Raw genomic sequence first — 20,170 nt, 5'->3', positions numbered from 1 at the left:
ACATGTGATGTGACAATAAAAGTGATTTGATTTTCTGCTTGTGTTTGACAGACACCATCAACTGAGTCTGAGTGGAAGGCCATTGCCAGAGACTTTGCAAATAAGTGGCAGTTTCCACACTGCCAGGCGGCTATAAATGGGAAATGCATCTTCATCCAACCCCCTCCCAAGAGTGGCAGCATGTATGTTAACTAGAAGTCCAGGTTTTCCATCATCCTTATGGTTGTAGTTGACACCAATTACAAGTTCGTATATGCAAGCGCAGGGACACAGGGTAGGGTGTCTGATGCGGGAGTGTTTGTCTATTCTGATGCTCTGATGCCACCTGAGTGCTCACACTGTGCGCACATACACAACACGTCGTGTTCTTGTTTCCAGAACTGTAAGAAGAACCCAGAAGTAAAACATTTTTAGGACATTGGCTGGGTTGATGGAGCTGGCAGTCCTGGGGGTGGCTGGACCTGATGAGGGTGATGGGATACCAAGGTAGCTTAACCTGCAAACCTGCAAACTGAGAATGGCTGCCCTGCTCTGCCTCCTGTGTGTCATAAATCGTGTTCATTATGTTTCTCCTGAGCCGCAACCGTAGAGCTCTGTCCTTTATGTTTCTCAACTCTGAGGCTACTTGTTGGCCAAACAGCTCCTCAGAATCTGCATTAGATCCTGAAAGTGTGTTCTGGACCTGCTGAAGCAGTTTGGCCATCTCAATGCTGTGCGCTGCTGATTTTGGTGTAGGTTTTTGCACTCTAGGTCTTTTAACAGGCCGACCTGTGGACTGTGTGGCCGATGGATTGTTTTCCTTTTCCTGGCTCACTGAAACTGGGCTAGTGGTGTTTGAAGAACTAAGGACATCTGCTTCAGTTACACAGTAGATTGATCCTCATCTCACTCCTCTGTTGCACCTGTTTCGTCTAACTCTGTGCCAAGCTGAAGGAAACAGTACAGAAAACAGACAGAGGGAAAGTGTTTGCACAGAAATGTAGATCTTAACAGTATTGGTTAGGTCAGATACTAATTTCAAACTGTATACTTTGTAGAATTTATTTGACTAAAAACATTTTTAACTGAGAATTTTCTTGGACTTTGACATTATTCCCATCATTTCCCAACAAATATCTCTTCATGAGGTGTGTGTGTGCATGTGTTTAAACAACTTTGTTGTTTATGTATATTTGAAGAGTTCAGATTCTAAACCCTCTAAGTGCATTTGTGATGAATATACAACATACAGTTTCAATCCGAAACTCAGAAATTGTTTCATTAACAGAGAAAAGCAGTCATGCACAATAGATGAAAGTATTCAAGTACAATTAAAAATGTCCTTTAAACTTTCAGGGACTTTACTCCAAAATTATTATTTCTGCTCATGTGCTGTACTGCACTTCTTGTAGCTGAAACTGTGGCAAAACCTTCAGATTAAGTTTTATTGTCAAACACAGACAAGTCAGCCAGTATTGAGAAACACATGATGCATTTAAAGTTTATGTTCAACTGTAAAATATTGTCTGTAATGTAAATTGTTCTGCTCTCTGACAAACCATCAGAGGTGCAGCACGTGTATCATTTGGTGCTTGAAGCAGAAACAAAAGCAAAGAGTTAAAGGAAGACACATTTGAAGAAGAAGGAAAATGAAAACAAGACGTCACTGAGCAACAACCTGACAGAACGAGAGCCAACAGTTTACTATCAGAACTGAGGCTGATCATTAACAGGGAGCAGCAGGTAACAAGGTCATCAGCAGTGGAGGAAAGTATGGAAGTAATACTCAGCTTCATATTTGAAGATACTCGAGTATCTTAGCTGCAGGTCTGGAACAATGGTTTTATTTCCTTTCCCATTAAACGCCTCACACAGCCCCTCATCTGTGACCCTTAGCAAACCCACTGGATATCTACCTGTACATAAAGGAGATCAGATCAGTTCCATCTAGACCAGCTGTAACAGGAAAATGCTGCTTACACTTTGATGCATCAGTTTCACTTTGTCATATAAGACAATATATCAGATTGAGGCATTATTTTCCTGCAGTGAGTAAATCTTCTTTGTACTTTACTCTTTTCTTTTAGGTAAAGGGTCTAAACAGTACTTGTACACTGTGGAAATCCCATAAGAACGTCTCCTGAACTCTGAAAAATAACAAAACAAAGACTAAAAGGAGGTCATGGGTGCTGATGACGAGGAGTAGCATGCATTTAAAAAGTGACTGATGTCCTAGAAGACAACAGAACAGTGTCTCTAGAAACTTATGAAAACATGACAGTCTTGCATTAGTTTGTATTCTTATGATTTCAAAAACGAGGGAAAAATCTCCTTGAAATCCACAATTCCTTTTTGTTATTTCTTAGTGTGACGTATTTTATTGCCTTTATGATTGGTGCAAACAGTTTCCTGATTCATAATGGAAATAGATTTTAGACACAGGAGGAACACGCAGTGATCAGCAGGAGCAGCTTGGAGTCCAGTCTTCTTCACACTGAGGAGGGACATATATGCAGGAACAGTTGTCATAACTGTTACAACCACCAGATGGCGAAAGAGTCCCACTGCAACTTTAAGCCATGAAGGATGTGTCTTGATGTTTGCTTGTGATAAATCTGCTTTATGTGAGTCTTTTTCAGAAAGTAACAGTAATATGTCTGATTATATGTCTTTAATCAGTAAAGTCTCGCTTTGCTAGAAATAAATAAATAATAAAATTGTAAACATGCAGCTGTATGTTAGAAGTCAAAGGGTCCTTAAGTCTCCTGTAAATTGACGGGGATCAAATGAAGGACACAAGTATCTGTTCTTACTCTAATAAATGCTGCTTTAATATCCAACAGACTATTTTCCTTCCTCATCAGCAGTAAACAGCTCGACTCCGTCTGTGCATTTGTGTCCTCCATACTTGTTCACACAGACATCTCAGGCTTGATGCCACGATGCAGTGTAGAAACCTGACAACCCTCTGACTCATGTTCAAATGTTCAAGGACATTTCTCAGGATCATGTATGACCCTTTTTGAAATTTGGACTTTCATTAATAATATTTGTGTTTCTGAGTCATTTTTGTGGAGACTTCTGTCCAACGTAGTGTCCAAATGAAGCCTGAAGCTTTTCTTCAGCCTCTTGTCAGATGGTCAGCAACAAAACTCTGTTCCAACCAATGTCTGATAAGAGATGAGACACAGCAGCTGAGCAAATGATCATTTCATGCTGAAGACATCCTCAGACAGAATTAAATACATACATAACCACAGCCTGGTGCCAATAACACAGCTAATGACACTGCTGTATCACTGGCTTTACTGATTAAAGAGCATATCTGAAGGAAATCTTTGAACACAACAGAAAGTGACCTTTTAAACCTGCGACACTGATGCTGCATTCAAGGACCATTAAAAACATCTGAAAGGACTTAAGAACATGAAGAAAATGTGACTTGTTTCTCTGTAATGAAGCTGTTTTAGTGAAGAATATTGAAAGGTCACAGAGCGACTGCTGAATCTTCTGCTCTAAACATGAACTCTGAACTTTGTGATGCTTCAGGAGGAAAACTGTTTCAGTTATTCTCCCTCAAGAAGCTTCTTCAGTTCTCTGAAGAAATTCTGAACTGAAGAAGCTTCTCAGATGAGAGGTGAAACATCTTCAAGAAACTTAAAGAAGTCCAGATGCTTTTCTTTCCAAGCTCCTTAGACTGTAGTTAAACTTCACACACTGGACTTGTCAGTCACACATCCTTCGCCAGTAGGCATTCCCAGAATGATCTTTCCCCTTCTGACGCTTAGAATGACCAAATATGTGCAAAATGGACAATTCAACATGCCACCATGTCAGTCTTTTATTAAATATGACATGAAACAAATGACTGAGCCATTAAATTTGTCACAAAGGTGTTCACCTAATTCCAGGCAAATGGAATAGACTTCTATGGGACCAGAAGTCTTTTTGCACTTTGACATTTGTTTTACTTTTCAGATCTGTAACCTATAACTTTTATACTGTATGTGTTTTGATCATAGGAGTCTACGGGGACTTACTTTTAGCATGTTTAGCAGTTGATGTTGGCTTCTTTTTCAGTACTGGAGCTTCCTGCTCATTGAAGACTTTTCTAAAAGGAAATGCTTAATCCAAAATGGCGTTTTAAGGGCTTGGATTAATGTCAATTTCAGCAAATATTCTTTCTTATGTTAAAAGAACATGGATCTCTGTCAGTGATAAAATCTGACTTTATAACTCAAATTTTAAGAGAGAGCTTCACTGCTAAGCTCTCATCTGTGTGGGTGTCACGGTTCGCTTGAGGACTCACACGCAGGACTCAGAGGCACAGTCAGTATTTATTACAGTTCCACCAGGTGTATATACAAACAGTGCAGGGGATAGTGCTATATACAAAGCGGTGACAGGGAAAAGGCTCCGGGGAAATCCAGGTAGGGGAAAGACACTTGCTCCTCTTCTGACTCTCTCTCCAAACACTCACACAAAAAGGGAATCCGCTCGGGGAATGCAGAGTCGGGTCCAGGGGATCTATGTACAGAAGGAAACACACGTTAGAGGTTTTGCACAGGGAAGCAAAAGAGAACTTGCTCAGAGCACTGACGCGAGTCACACACAACGATCCAGCGATGAGTAGAAGCCACTCCCTGGCTTAAATGCTGGCTGCACTGATGAGGCCCAGGTGTTTCCTCTTCAGAGGGGCGTGGGCCGAGGGCGTGAACCCACCATGAGTTCCGCCCTTGCGGGCGAGAGAGAGCGAGAGAGAGCGAGAGAGAGAGAGAACAAAAACAAAAACAAAAACACTGCCTGCTGATCCTCTGGCCGTGACAGTGGGGTTCAGAACCCTTATTCAGATTAAGATTTTATGTGACATTACATTGGCAAAAATTAAATTTACTTGAATAATGTGAGTATTGGAGTAAGTACTTGAGTAATTTTTGAATAACTTTAATTTTGTAATGTGCATATTTTATGAATAATGATGTTTCAATACTTTAATCTACTGAATAAGTAAGAATTAGACTTAATAATCTTTTTACTTTAAAAAGGGAAATTGTGTACAATCTTTTATTCTCCAAAATGCACATAATAAAAATGTTTTGGGGAATGTATATGCTTTTTAAAAACCAATTGCTTCTTACCTGATGCATGCTATAACTTTCAGCAAAACTGAACTAAAATTTGTTAACAAGCTTACCAAATAAGAAATGTTTTGTGAATTTTCTTTGCAGAGCGACTGGAAAGCCGGCTGTTATCAAAGCCCACATGCCCTAAAAAGGAGGGCGCGCTGGCCAGTAATGAGTTCATCACTAAGTTTAAGATAAGAGTTGATCAGAATAGAGGCGATGATGAAAGTCTGGAGCATCAGTTGGAGGCTGCCACCTGTCTGATGAATCGTTCGAGGCCCAGACAGAAGTCAACGGACAAATATGATCACAGACATTTTAAAAACGCGAGTTGAGAGTTAAGGGGGAAAAATATTGTAATAAGTATATATTTGAATTGCACACTAAGATATAAAGTGATGGCAGCGAGCACAGTGTTGCAGGATTTAATTAAAAACACATCTGACTAAGACCAACTGAAATTTAGAGTTGTGTATAATAAAGTTTATTCATGATTAATAAAACAAATCTGTAATATTTTTCTTTCTCTTTTGTCCATTTGAATCTCGCTACAGCTTAAATAAAAGAAAAGAATGTGTTTTGAATAAATTAAACTCTATTCTCTCTTTTTCTTTCTTTCTTTTTTTCTTGGTGGGTTTTCATTTGCAATCAAACGCAACATTATACAATTATATAGTATAGTAAGAAATATCCTTTAACTTAATTTAGTATTTGTTTTTTAATTTTGTTTTTATTGTTTCCCCTTCAGTTTTGTGCTTATAACATGTTCTAATCTGACATATTATGCAGTAAATTATTTTTGCAATAACTTAACAGGCCATTGTGGGAGCCAACATTCACTTATCAAGGACATATTTGTATATTCTGTGGGCTGCTTTATGGTTGTGTCATTTAGAAACATAAGCCACAACAGACTTCCACCGGAGAGTACTTAAAAATGTATTTTTATGTAAAGATATTTTAATTAACTACTATATTAAGAGCGAACCTATTGTTACATGGATTAATTGTACAAACTGTAGAGAAATAAGTTTAAGCGTGCAACTTTTTATTCACTTTTAACTGTATTAATGTTTTTATGTTGATACAGCCGCCTCATATCTGTTTCCTCAGTGTTTTTTAAACCATGTACTCCATCTATGAGTAAGAACATGAATAAATTCCTTTCCAAATTTGTAGTTCTTTTTTCCAGCTGTTTTTAGTATATATGTAACATTTCTTTACACACAAATGCAGGTATTCTTTTGCACCAAGACGTTAAAGAAATGCTAAGAAAAAATGAAAATACTACATTGCAACCTGTGTGTGTGTGTATATATATCTGTATCTATATAGATATATATGTGTATTCGTACCCTTTTTTCATCATCTAGTTTCCTGTGCCAGATCTTCTACTGATCCACTGAGGCAGACATGTAAAAAAACATGAACTAAAGCATATTTCTGTATATAAACAGGACTTTAAATCTTTATCAACAGCTACTTTAGAGGAAATTCTTCAATAAACTGCAACCAAAGGCTCAACTCAGAGGACAAAATCCAACCTGTTATAAATAGTGTGACAGCAAACTTTCTCTTGTGTAAAGTTACAAATAGGAGTAATTATCCACAGGAGCTTTTATACATAATGAAGTTATAATTCGTCCTGTAGAAATTGTACATTTAAGCTATATAGTTCCCGCTGTGATAACTCTGCTATGAATGCCTCTTATGAACTTTTATGCTTTTACAACCCACTATGAGCAAACACTCAGCAACAGTGGGAAGGAAAAACTCCCTTCTTGAAGGAAAAAACCTCTGGTAGAACCAGGAAATCTGTCTAAACTAGTTGGGGTTAGAGCAACAGATGCAAGTCTTCAGATCATTTGCAGTGTGACTGTCTTTGTGCACACTTTAACCTGATTCAGTTTTCTTATTTGTCAAAATGCACCATGGGTAAAAAAAACAAAACAAAAAAACAAAACAAAATAGTAATGAAGGAGAATCCTCAGCAAAGATGAATTAAACAAGTTTTATTTTGATCAAATTTTACTTTAAGTAAAACACATCTTTATTTTAAAGTCATCAAATAAAGACAGTTTTGATGGAGCTCCTGACCCAGCCCAAGCTCTCTATGAAGACGAGGAAAAACTCCCCAGGGGGCCAGATCGATGGGAAGAAACCTCGGGAAAGCCCATTCAAAGAGAGATCCCCTTTCCTGGGATGGCTGGGGGGGTTACAGGAACTCCAAAAAAGTTAAATTTTTATTTATTTATTTTTGAAGATTGACCCATTCTATCTATTCCTGTCCAACAGAAAAAAGAAAGGAAGTTACTACAATGTATCATACTTATATGATAAGGTGTGAATTGTGTGTTTGTGTGTGTTATCTTAGCCAGGGGTGAAGCTGGAGCTCCTCCAGTGTTGGGCGCTTCTCCGGGACTATAGCTAAACATGCGTCCAAGAAATTCCGGCATTCTTGAAAGAAAGAAAAGATCAAAAAGATGAAGATGATAGTTCTAGTGATCCAAGGCATCAGTGAATCTGGAAGTGTGAAGTTTTCTTACCTGTGGACAGACGCTTTTTGATGCTCAGTTTCTTTGTGAGGAACCTCGCGGTACTAAAGTATCGTGCATGAAGCGCTTCATACAACACCACTCCCATTTGCCACACCGTGGTGGGTCCACACCTGTAGCAGCTCCTAATGTACCACTCGGGAGGGATGTGAAGAGGAGTGCCTAACAAACAGACACAATTGCAATTTCTTCTAAAACAAAAGACACAAATTGTTACATCTGTGAAAAGCAGGAGCAGAATATGTTACCATAGAAGATGCGATACAGAGATCGCTGTTTAACAAAGCAGCTCAGTCCAAAGTCAATGATGCGAACACGAGGCACATCTGAGCCGGTCTCAATCAGAATGTTTTGTCCCTTGATGTCCCGATGAAAGATGTGTTTATCCTCAAGTTCCTTTACAGCATCAACTAGTTGCTTCAGAATGACCTGGAAAAGATGAAAAACACAATAATGAGTTCATGCTTTTCTGCCTTGATTGAATGCTGTACAGTCTAAGGTTCTTCCAGTCAGCCTACCTTGGCCTTGTCCTCTGTTAAAGTTCTTCCATTTTCTGCTTTGTATTTTTGCAGGTCCACAGCGGGGACAGGTCTCTCCAGCACCAGGATCAGCTCTTTGCCAAGGTCGAACCACTCCAGCAAGGACACAGGTGCAGATATTCCCACTGACCCTTCTGCTTCACCTGCAAGTTTAACCATAATGGCCACTTCCACTGAGAGCTTCTTCCCGCTTTCATCCTGAAATATTACAACAAAGTGGATGATGAGGAACGCCGCATTCAATCCAGTAATGTAAAACTGATTCAAGTGTTGGACGCTTACCGCCACTTTGCAGTAGACTTTATTTTTGGGAATGTGTTTGATGGCAACCTAGAAGACACAGAGCATTGGTGAGCATTTCCTCAGTATGACATAATGAAAGGTGGAAACACAGCAGACGTCTCAGTTTACGATATTATCCATTATCTGCGTTACTGCCTGTCTTACTACCATCATCTGAACACTTACTGGAAAACGATCTTCTATCCGGTAGCCAGCAAACACTGCTCCGCAGCCTCCTTCTCCGAGCTGGTGCTCCTCCACATATCTGGCTTGGAATTCACCTGAACAGACAAAACAACAAATCTTGTTTTATTACAGCTGTGACACAAATTACTCTCCTCTGTAGCCTAAATGTTCCTTTTGCCCTTCCCCTGAATATAAAACCCAAGCTGCTTGCTACTTACGTTTTTGGTCTGCCACTGATTTTTTGTCCTGGTCCACATTCCTTTTTTTTTTCTTGGGTGACTCTCTGTTGTCTCCCGCGGCCTTTCTTTTGCCATTTTTTGCGCACACCTGTTTGTTATTCAAGTCTGGAGATGTGGAAAACACCAAAAGCACATCAGCTCACTGGATGATAGACACAAACACTAAACACTAATATCTTAAACCTAGCAACCACACTTAATCTACCCCCTTATTCAACTAATTAGCCTACCTTTACCAGAGTCCAACAAGGAGGATGCTTGCTCCTTGTCACCGCTCATATGGTCGAGAAGTTTAGCCTTCTTTGCTTTCTTTGTTGTGCCCTCTTCATCTTGCACAAGCTTGCGCTTCACTCCTTTGACCACATCTGAGCTGGTGGAAGGACCAGCCTGCTCAGCGACCCTCCTCCTTTTTATTGGGGTCTTCTTTTCAGGACTGGCCTTTCTTTTAGCAGTCCTGCTCTTACAATCTATAAACGACAACAACACAGTGGTGAAAAAGAGTCCCCGACATCAGGACTGGAAGCAGTTTGGCAAAGAATTTGAAATTGCTTTTGCTTAAATTATCACAAGTTTATTCTTGGGATAAAAAAACTGACCAGTGCGAATTGATACTAGGTTTACTAAGTCTTAGATCTTGATGACACTTGTTGGTCTGTTTTTACTGTTGAGTCCAAGAATAAACTTATTACATTATTTTACCAAAAGACCGCTAACCTTTCTTTGATTAGACATCTTGTATTAAAGCTATTTTCAATCAAACATATGATTCAATTGCTCTAAAAATGATTCACACAGTGTCAACATTTCTAGGATTTGGATTTTACCAGGATTTGATTTTATTATTTTACTTACCTTGATCTCCTGAATCTTTCTTATCGGCTGGAGTGGTAATTTTTCTTGTTTCCTTTTTCATTGTAATTTCGGAGAACTTTTAAACTCGAAAATGTAAACCGTAATGAGTTAATATTGAGTTAATATTCCTTCAAATGTGCGCCCTTCAAATGCTTGACTTTTCTAACTGAATTCTGTAAGTGAGCTTTATAAGTAAACTCTGGAAACTACGGCAACACAACATAGAATCTTGCCTTTCAGTGACTTCACTGACTGCCAGTAGTTCAAAGTAGTTTACAGAAAAACACTCTGGCAGACAAAGCCATAATATTTCATATAATTCAATCATTTCATATCAATTAAACAGTTTCTTTCATTATCTTTCATCGTTTGTATAAAGACCTCATGTATGGATGACAGTATGAAGATTTGTGGTTGACCACACACTAATAAACACAGTGTCAGCTACATTGTCATCTGATTTAAAGTATTTATTATTGTACATTTAACTGTCATGGTACTGAGTCTGTGACCCAGTGTTTTGTGTTTGTTCATTTATATTCATTGATTATTCTTATGTATGTTTTTGGTTCTCTTTATTGTTTTCTTCTTGTGTTATATTCTTAGGCTTTAGGTTTCTGTTACTTTGCCTTGCCCCTGTGTCCCACGTGTCATGTCTAGTCATTCTTCTTTCCATGTTCCCCAATTTCTCCCCAGTCAGTCATGTCTCTGTGTCAACTCTGTGTCTTTGTAAAAGTCTCTTGTTTGCTGTTTTACTTTGATAGTCTTGTGTGCTATGTTAGTGTTTTCATGTCTGTGAAGGTTCTCAGTCATCTAGGTCATCGTAGTCTAAGGAGTTTGGAAAGAAAGCGTCTGGACTTGAAGTTGCTTGAAGATGTTTCACCTTCTCGGATGAAAAGAACTTAAACTTTGCTTGAACGTCTTCAAGCAACTTAAAGAAGTCCAGACGTTTTCTTTCTAAGCTCCTTAGACTATGTTAGTGTTTTCAGTTTTCCTTCCCCATGGTCTTGTTGTTTGTGATTTCTTGCAGCTGTGCTCTCATCCTGTGTCTTATTCCCTCATTTATCCCTCTGTGTATTTAAGCCCATTGTTTTCCTCTGTTTGCTGTTGGGTTGTCTGTGTATCATCCATGACAATTAAATTAAATAGCAAATGCAACTACAATTTCAATGAGATTCATTCCTGGCATTCTACTGCGGTGGCTGAAAGTAGACACCAAGCATTATCACTGTAACTGATGTAAATATTGGACTTGGAGGGGATTCATCTGATAGACTGATGCAAGTGTAACCCATGTGAAATACAGGGCTGCAAAATCCCTTTTTGTTATTTAAGGCTATAGCCTGTTATTGTCACAAGGGGGTGCTGTGATGCAGTCTTGTGTTCGGACGACCTTGCGTCTAGTGCGCAGGAAGCATTACTTGTCTCTTCCTGTGAGATCTTCCCTCTGATGGCGGTCAAGTGCGTGTCGGAGCGCATGGAAAAAGTATCTTGGTATGCAATGCTGCAACCCGGTTAATGAGACCAGATTGTTTTATGTATAAATGCTAATAAGCTACTGTTTTATTAGGCCCCGAACTCTGACCACAAAGGGAATAACATCTGTCAAGTTATTTGTGTTGGAAAATCCCGGTGAGTCACGTGCTTTTGTTAGCTACCTGTTAAGTTAGATAATGTATTTCACTAGCCGATTCAGCTCAGAAACCTTTGAACAAAAACCAATCGGGAGCTATGAGAATCTGGTGTGTTGTTTTGCTTCTCTTGTTGTTCTTTATAGTGTGTTTATAAGTGTTGAATGCTTTGAGCTAACGATGTTTTACTGGCGATGCTAGCTGCTAATAGCTGTTAGCCACCCCACCGCCCGAAGCCATATTCCGATCGGGGAGGTATTCAGATAGAAGCACTAGCTCTGTATATATTAGAATGGTTATGTCTTAATAGATATGAGCATATTACAAGTTTAATAGTATTTGCATTGTGAATTAAGTCACATTTGCTTGTAAGCCTTAAGGATCAATGTCACTTTCATTGCTATGTCTGTTTATGTTACTGTTTAAGCTGCTGATGTTCTTTAATGTGATATAATTTTGATAAAATAGTTGATACTGGTACAAACAAGTTACTGTAACCCTTGTAACTTGGTCAAGCTAAAGAGAATGCCATTTGTTATTAATACATTTGGAAAAGAAGTTAATGAGCTCATGTTAAGTACACAAGATGGGAAAGAAATTCATTGTTCTGCACTGTTTGTGTAGATTGGTTTTTTTGAACTACCAGAAAGGATTCTGGAGAACCACTGACGGCGAGAACAGCCCAAATGAGATCCTGGATGATCGTGAAATGGTGTGGCCAGCCATGCGATCGGATTGTGGATCTTGCCTGAGAAACTGATTCAAGCAACCCTGGATTTCAGATAAGCCCTATGCACTATTTTTCCTACCCGGATAATAGGGTCTGCACACTGACAATTCCCCTACAGTACACCTGTTTGGGCTTCAATGACTTTAAAGGACAATTCAGACTGGACAATTCAAACTTCACAAGAGGAACACTTTAATCTGTTTCATTCATTCAAAAGAGCTCTGATACGATTCAGTATAAGTCTTCCATTTAAGTGTCTTTATGTTATTTTATTTTGTTCTGTTTTGCATCTATTCACCTTCAAAACGCACTATTAGTGTGCAATTTGGTTTATTGTGTTGTACATGTTTATCAATGGTACTGAGGCAATAAAAGTCCCAGTTATTCACTTCCAAGCCAACTCCTTTTGTGAGTCTCTAAAACAAAACCTCCTTCTGAACCTAGAAAGATGTCTAGGGTCTCTATTTGAGGTGAAAGTGTACTGGTCCTGAGTAGAGGCGCTACACAAAACGTGGCGAGCCAGCCAGGAGGTTTAATTCCTTTTATTTTTGGAAGTTGAGCAACTGGTGCTTTCATGCCTTTTGGGTCAAATCATTACATTTGTGCATGACATTCTGGGTTGGAGTAATAAGACAACATGGATGTAATCCAAACTGAAGGTGTCAAAGTACCTAACTCTGTCCTAGTAGGAGGGTTAACAGGTGATGAGGTTGACAATGAGGTTATTGATTACTTAGGGCAGTTTGGTTCTATTGGAAGAGTAATCAAAGTAACTAGCACAGAGGCACAGTTTAAAAACACAGCCATTGTGGAGTTCCAATCAGGTGAACCAGTCCAGTTCCTCAAGGATAGCTTGCCTTGCAAAAGACAAAGCCGTAACCCAAGTGTTGTCCATCATATCCAGCTTCTGTCTGCACTGTATGCTGCAGACAGGGGTTCATGTTTAACCCATTCTTACCTAACTGAACTGAAAGGTCTTGCTAAACTGAGTGGTGCAGATTTTGAGAAGGTTTTGCTAGATGAGCTGGCCAGAATGAAGAAGTCCACTGAGAGTAACCCCACAGTTGGACCAAATGTAACAGTGCCTAATCAGAATCTGCAGCTCACTAGTGACATAGACCAAGATGAACCAGCCATCATAGAGCATCAAAGTCCTGTTAAACTGGGCAGTGATTTAACCCACTTGCCTGAGCATGACTCTCACTCATCCTCTCCAAGTGTAGAGGTGACTCCCTCGCACAGAAAAACCACTATCTACTTACCACCTGAACAGCTCACTACACCTGAAGTACAGAGAGTAGTAGTTGAGCATGTCATTAAGAATAATGAAATGCCTTCTCAAGGTCATGCAAAGCTCAGGCCCTTCTCGGGGAAAACCCCCTGCTCTACTTTCGAAGCTGATTATGATACGTGGCGCAACAATGTTGAATTCCACCTCACAGATAGCACCATATCTGACAAACATATGGTAAGGAAAATAGTTGAGAGCCTTCTTCCACCAGCTGCTAACATTGTAAAGCACCTTGGTCCTAACGCTTCTCCCCATGACTATCTCAGCCTTCTTGACTCAGCGTATGGTACTGTTGATGATGGGGATGAGCTTTTTGCCAAATTCTTGAGCACAAACCAGAACTCAGGTGAAAAGCCTTCTGCCTATTTACAGCGGTTGCAGATAACCCTGAGTAAAGTCATTAAAAGAGGCGGCATCACTACAAATGATTCAGATCGCCAACTGCTTAAACAGTTTTGTAGAGGTTGCTGGAACAACAGCTTGATCACAACCTTGCAGCTTGAGCAGAAGAAGGACAAGCCACCTTCATTTCCAGAGTTGCTCCTCTTGCTACGTACTGAGGAGGATCGGCAAGCGGCAAAGTCCAGCCGAATGAAACAGCACTTAGGCATTTCTAAGCCTAAGGCGCATTTAAACTCCCTTGAAGTAGGAGAGTATGTCACTGATGATACAGACGTATCAGCTGTTAATGATAGGCCAGTGTCTTTTGATGCACATAAGTTAGAAAGGAAACTTGCAAAGCTACAAGCTCAAGTGGCTTCGCTGAAAGCATCAGCTATTGACAGTTCAAGCCAGAACTCTGACAAGCCAAATAAAAAAACCAAACCTAAGTTCAAGGTTCTTCCTAAGGAGAAATCTGACCCAAGCGAGACTAAGCTCACTAAGAAGCCACGCCCATGGTACTGCTTCAGGTGCGGCGAGGATGGTCATATTGCTCCCTCTTGCAGCAATGAACCAAACCCTGAACTAGTTGAAGTGAAACGTAAGGAGTTCAACCAGAAACTACAAGTCTGGGAGGAACAGAATATGTCAGCTTTAAACTAAAATCAGTTCCTGGGGAGGGACTACCAGGAACTGAAAGTAATCATGAACGTCCCAAACCGGAACCTCAGAGTAAAGCATCTTCTCTCTCTCGTGCAGCACGACCCCAGATTAGGTTACCCAAGGACTTGTAGGACAGAAATGTACAGCAAATGTTACCGTGTCGGGAGTCAATTGCAGTTGTCTCCTTGACACTGGGTCTCAAGTGACCACAGTATCTGCTTCATTTTACAACACCAATCTTTCAGAACATCCCATTCAGCCCATCAGTGGCCTCGATGTTGAGGCTGCTAGTGGCCAAAATGTTCCTTACTTGGGATACATACCCATCAGCCTTAAGTTTCCAAAAAGCTTTATTGAAACTGAGCCTGAGGTTTCTAGTCTTGCTTTAGTAGTGCCTGACCTACGCTCTAACTGTGACCTGCCTGTGCTGATTGGGACAAATGCACTTGATGTTCTGTACGACGAATATTGTCAGGGTAAAGATCCCAATGATTTGTCGCCGGTCTATGGCTACAGGCAGATCCTTCGTACACTCAAGGTCAGGAGAGAGATAAACCTAGCCGGAAATGATGGCTTTGTAACTCTTAAGGGCAAGGTGCAACATGTAGTACCAGCTCAAGGGAGAGTCCTCCTTGAAGGCTGTGTCAGATCCAGCAGTGCTGGTGAATGTGCCATCGTTGAGCAGCCAATGACATCCACCTTACCAGGGGAATTTTTGTGGAGTGCTGTCTTGTCACTTTGCCCAAGCAGCATCCTCATAGGTTACCTATATGGGTGAGAAATGAAACTGAGCATGACATAACACTGCCTTCTAGGTGTGTCATTGCAGAGCTCCATAGTCCTGCAAAGATATATGACGAATCATCTATTTCAACCAAAAATGATGACACTGTGAAATGTTGTAATGTTACTGCACAGCCAGTTGATGAACCTGCTCACCCAGATTTGACATTTGACTTTGGTAATTCTCCCCTCCCGCAGGAGTGGAAAGAGAGGGTTACCCAGCGTCTAAGTGCCTATACTGATGTTTTTGCCCAGCATGATCTGGATTTTGGGCATGTATCTAAAGTGAAACATCACATAAACTTAAAGGACGAAGCACCCTTTAAGCAAAAGTCCAGGCCAATCCACCCAAATGATTATGAAGCTGTGAGGAAGCACTTGCAAACACTTCTTGATGCAGGAGTAATCCGTGAATCAGAGTCCCCTTATGCTTCACCAATTGTGGTGGTCAAAAAGAAGAATGGAGAGGTCCGTCTTTGTATTGATTATCGCAAGCTCAATGCGTTAACAATACGAGATGCGTACGCACTTCCAAACCTTGAAGAGGCTTTTTCAGCCCTTGCTGGATCCAAATGGTTTTCAGTAATGGATCTCAAGTCTGGTTATTATCAGATTGAGATGGAGGAATGTGATAAGCCCAAGACAGCTTTTGTGTGCCCTTTGGGATTTTACGAGTTTAACCGTATGCCCCAGGGGATCACCAACGCTCCCAGCACCTTCCAGCGCTTAATGGAACGGTGTATGGGCAGCCTCAATCTGAAAGAAGTTCTGGTGTTCTTAGATGACATCATCGTGTTCTCCAGCACCTTGGAGGAACATGAAACCAGGCTTCTACGTGTCCTTCAGCAACTGAGAGAATATGGGTTGAAGCTTTCTCCCCAAAAGTGCTCCTTTTTCCAAAGTTCAGTGCGATACCTGGGACACATTGTGTCTAGCAAAGGTGTAGAGACTGATCCTGGGAAGGTCAGAGCTCTCAAAACCTGGCCAAGACCCCAGATGCTCAGTGACCTCAAGTCTTTTCTAGGCTTTGCAGGGTACTATCGACGGTTTGTGAAGGACTATTCAAAAATTGTCAAACCCCTGAATGATCTTACCAAAGGCTACCCACCATACAGGAAGGGCAGAAAGGTAACACCCAGTCCTAGCGGATACTTGAACCCTAAAGAGCCTCTTTCCAGCCGTTGGACCCCTGCTTGTCAGGAAGCTTTTGAGGTAATCATAGAGAAACTGACATCAGCTCCAGTGCTTGGATATGCTAACCCAAAACTACCATACATCCTCCATACTGATGCAAGCACCTCTGGGCTAGGGGCAGCCTTGTATCAAGAACAGGATGGTGAAGTGAGGGTTATTGCCTACGCAAGTAGAGGACTTTCACCCAGTGAAAAGCGGTATCCAGCTCACAAACTGGAATTTCTTGCATTAAAGTGGTCCATTGTAGAGAAGTTCCAAGATTATCTCTACGGGAACACGTTCATGGTGTTAACAGACAACAACCCATTGACCTATGTTTTGAAGTCAGCCAAGCTTGATGCTGCCAGCTATCGCTGGTTGGCCGCTCTCTCCACCTTCGACTTTAATATTAAGTATCGTGCTGGTAAGAGCAATCAAGATGCAGATGGCCTCTCTAGGCGGCCACATGATACTGTGGGTGATGACTATGCTTCTCTTGAAGAAAAAGAGCGAATGAAACAATTCGCTTCCCATCATCTCTCTTCATCTTCCAACCGACAAGATGTGACAGCTGACACATTCAGTGTCTTGTGCCACCGTCATCTCTTAGGTGAATCTGACAATAGCCTACCTTCTATCACTTTGGTAGAGTCCCTTGCTCTACACGCCGATGCAGTGCCAGACGTCTATGCAGATGATGGAACATTAGGTTGTTCTGTCATACCTACCTATAGTGAGGTAGAGCTCCAACAACATCAGAGGTCTGACCCAATTATTGGGTATGTGGTCAACATGTTAGAAAATGGAGGTGAAGCTGATTCCAATCCTAACTCTGGATCCTTAGAGCTTAAACTAATGCTCAAAGAGTGGAAACGGTTGGAAATGAAAAATGGTCTCCTCTACAGAACCCGCAAATCAGGTGAAGATGTCACCTTTCAGCTTGTCGTCCCTCACTCTTTAAGGTCCACCATTCTCACTTGCCTTCATGACGACATGGGGCATATGGGTTTGGAGAGAACCCTTGACTTGGTTAGGTCAAGATTTTATTGGCCTAAAATGGCAACTGATGTAGAGAGAAAGATTAAGTCTTGCGGACGTTGTGTTAGAAGGAAGACACTTCCTGAAAGAGCAGCACCTCTTGTGAGTATTCAAACAACCCATCCCATGGAACTGGTATGCATGGACTATTTATCCTTGGAGCCTGACAGTCACAACACCAAAGACATTCTGGTCATAACTGATCATTTTACCAAATATGCTGTTGCTATGCCAACGAAAGACCAAAAGGCTACAACAGTTGCGAAGTGTCTTTGGGAGCAGTTTTTGGTGCATTATGGTTTTCCTGAGCGCCTGCTTAGTGATCAGGGCAGGGATTTTGAGTCCCAACTCATTAAAGAGCTCTGTGCCCTAGCTGGTATCACGAAGGTGCGCACCAGTCCTTATCATCCAAGGGGAAACCCAGTTGAACGGTTCAACCGAACTCTTCTTGGCATGTTAGGAACTCTACAAGACAAACAGAAAACTCACTGGCGCGATTATGTGAAACCACTAACTCACGCCTATAATTGCACCAAGAACGAGACCACCGGGTTTAGCCCATACGAGTTAATGTTTGGTCGCCAGCCTAGGCTTCCAGTGGATATTGCATTCTGCCTGCCAGTTAAAGATGGCTCTCCTACATCTCACTCTCAGTATGTGAGAGCTCTGAAGGCTCGCCTTCAAGAGAGCTATCAGATCGCTGCCAAAAACTCTCAAAAGGTTGCTGAACGGAATAAACGCCGTTTTGACAAAACTGTCAGGGAGTCAACTTTGGAGAAGGGTGATCAAGTGCTAGTGCGGAACCTGCGACTTCGGAATAAACACAAGCTTGCAGATAAGTGGGAGTCAACCATGTACAGAGTGGTGGAAAAGATGGTAGATCTACCTGTGTATGTTGTACAGCCTATGAATGGAGATGGTCCTATTCGAACTCTTCACAGGGATCTCTTACTCCCTTGTGGTGACTTATCTGAAGCTGAGGAAGTTGACCAGGTCAAGCCAAAGAGTTGCAGGCCAAGAACGAGGCGCAGTCAGCCTCTGTTACTTGAGGAGCAATCAGAATCTGAAGATGACTCACCTGTCTGTCCTAGGCAGTCATCTGTCATTCCTGAAAGGTTTGTTCAGGTGTTTGAAATCCCGAAGAGACAACAGCAAACAGGAAAAACAGTACCGGAGGGTAGTTGTATACCAGCTATGCCAGCAGTCTCTGTAACCCCTCAGCCTCGGGATGAGCCTTGCAGGGGCAGCTCCCCTTTGCTGCCTGCAGAGCCTGTAGGGGTATCTCCTGAAGTAGCTGAAGGAGAGGAGCCAGATGTTGTGGCTGAGCAACTCCCTACTGAAGATGATGTAACTTTACCAACTATGTCTAATCAAAAATCAGCTGTGGCTGAAGACAGCATTGATGTACCATCCATTGATGTAGAGGCTCCTATAGCTATGGAAACCATTGATCTGAACCCACAAACTCCTGAAGTAGCTCTGGAGCATAAGGAAACTGTTGAAAGTGCAGAAACAAATGATCATCTTCGTAAGTCAGAAAGGACACGTCGACCACCAGGGCGCTTCCATTATCCTGAGTTGGGAAATCCCTTAATTTCCTTTGCGCAGAGCCTCCTAGAGAGCTTTAACCAAGTACTTTATACAATAGGTGACTATGAGAGTTCATCTGTAGACCACAGCGTGACGCATGAAGGGGCTCATGCTAGGTCAAAGGGGGAGGGTGTAACCCATGTGAAATACAGGGCTGCAAAATCCCTTTTTGTTATTTAAGGCTATAGCCTGTTATTGTCACAAGGGGGTGCTGTGATGCAGTCTTGTGTTCGGACGACCTTGCGTCTAGTGCGCAGGAAGCATTACTTGTCTCTTCCTGTGAGATCTTCCCTCTGATGGCGGTCAAGTGCGTGTCGGAGCGCATGGAAAAAGTATCTTGGTATGCAATGCTGCAACCCGGTTAATGAGACCAGATTGTTTTATGTATAAATGCTAATAAGCTACTGTTTTATTAGGCCCCGAACTCTGACCACAAAGGGAATAACATCTGTCAAGTTATTTGTGTTGGAAAATCCCGGTGAGTCACGTGCTTTTGTTAGCTACCTGTTAAGTTAGATAATGTATTTCACTAGCCGATTCAGCTCAGAAACCTTTGAACAAAAACCAATCGGGAGCTATGAGAATCTGGTGTGTTGTTTTGCTTCTCTTGTTGTTCTTTATAGTGTGTTTATAAGTGTTGAATGCTTTGAGCTAACGATGTTTTACTGGCGATGCTAGCTGCTAATAGCTGTTAGCCACCCCACCGCCCGAAGCCATATTCCGATCGGGGAGGTATTCAGATAGAAGCACTAGCTCTGTATATATTAGAATGGTTATGTCTTAATAGATATGAGCATATTACAAGTTTAATAGTATTTGCATTGTGAATTAAGTCACATTTGCTTGTAAGCCTTAAGGATCAATGTCACTTTCATTGCTATGTCTGTTTATGTTACTGTTTAAGCTGCTGATGTTCTTTAATGTGATATAATTTTGATAAAATAGTTGATACTGGTACAAACAAGTTACTGTAACCCTTGTAACTTGGTCAAGCTAAAGAGAATGCCATTTGTTATTAATACATTTGGAAAAGAAGTTAATGAGCTCATGTTAAGTACACAAGATGGGAAAGAAATTCATTGTTCTGCACTGTTTGTGTAGATTGGTTTTTTTGAACTACCAGAAAGGATTCTGG

General features: G+C 41.2%; 2 protein-coding genes across 4 annotated transcripts; one reads left to right on the top strand and one right to left on the bottom strand.

Moving 5' to 3' along the window:
- Positions 1-7,099: 7,099 nt before the first annotated feature.
- Positions 7,100-11,034, bottom strand: LOC109195528 (serine/threonine-protein kinase pim-2). Its single transcript, XM_019347683.2, has 9 exons — positions 9,756-11,034; positions 9,134-9,370; positions 8,883-9,008; positions 8,665-8,759; positions 8,479-8,526; positions 8,176-8,394; positions 7,906-8,086; positions 7,649-7,819; positions 7,100-7,559 (listed from the first exon to the last, which is right to left on the bottom strand). Exons 1-9 carry the CDS (start codon positions 9,814-9,816, stop codon positions 7,468-7,470), a joined length of 1,230 nt encoding a protein of 409 aa, XP_019203228.1. The 5' UTR covers positions 9,817-11,034; the 3' UTR covers positions 7,100-7,467.
- An 11-nt stretch (positions 11,035-11,045) lies between these two features.
- On the top strand, positions 11,046-14,568 carry LOC109195520 (zinc finger CCHC domain-containing protein 12). 3 transcript variants are annotated; one of them, XM_019347672.1, is made up of 3 exons: positions 11,046-11,249; positions 11,326-11,387; positions 12,011-14,568. In XM_019347672.1, the coding sequence occupies exon 3, from the start codon at positions 12,754-12,756 to the stop codon at positions 14,449-14,451; it is 1,698 nt and encodes a 565-aa protein (XP_019203217.1). In that variant the 5' UTR covers positions 11,046-11,249; positions 11,326-11,387; positions 12,011-12,753; the 3' UTR covers positions 14,452-14,568. The 3 variants fall into 3 exon arrangements, with proteins under 3 accessions (XP_019203217.1, XP_019203216.1, XP_019203218.1); XM_019347673.2 differs by having other exon boundaries at positions 11,193-11,216; XM_019347671.1 differs by having other exon boundaries at positions 11,046-11,387.
- Positions 14,569-20,170: the final 5,602 nt, after the last annotated feature.

This window comes from Oreochromis niloticus, linkage group LG18 (genome assembly GCF_001858045.2).
Source record: "Oreochromis niloticus isolate F11D_XX linkage group LG18, O_niloticus_UMD_NMBU, whole genome shotgun sequence".
In the NCBI taxonomy this organism is placed as follows: domain Eukaryota; kingdom Metazoa; phylum Chordata; class Actinopteri; order Cichliformes; family Cichlidae; genus Oreochromis; species Oreochromis niloticus.
This window is presented reverse-complemented; position numbering and strand designations above follow the sequence as displayed.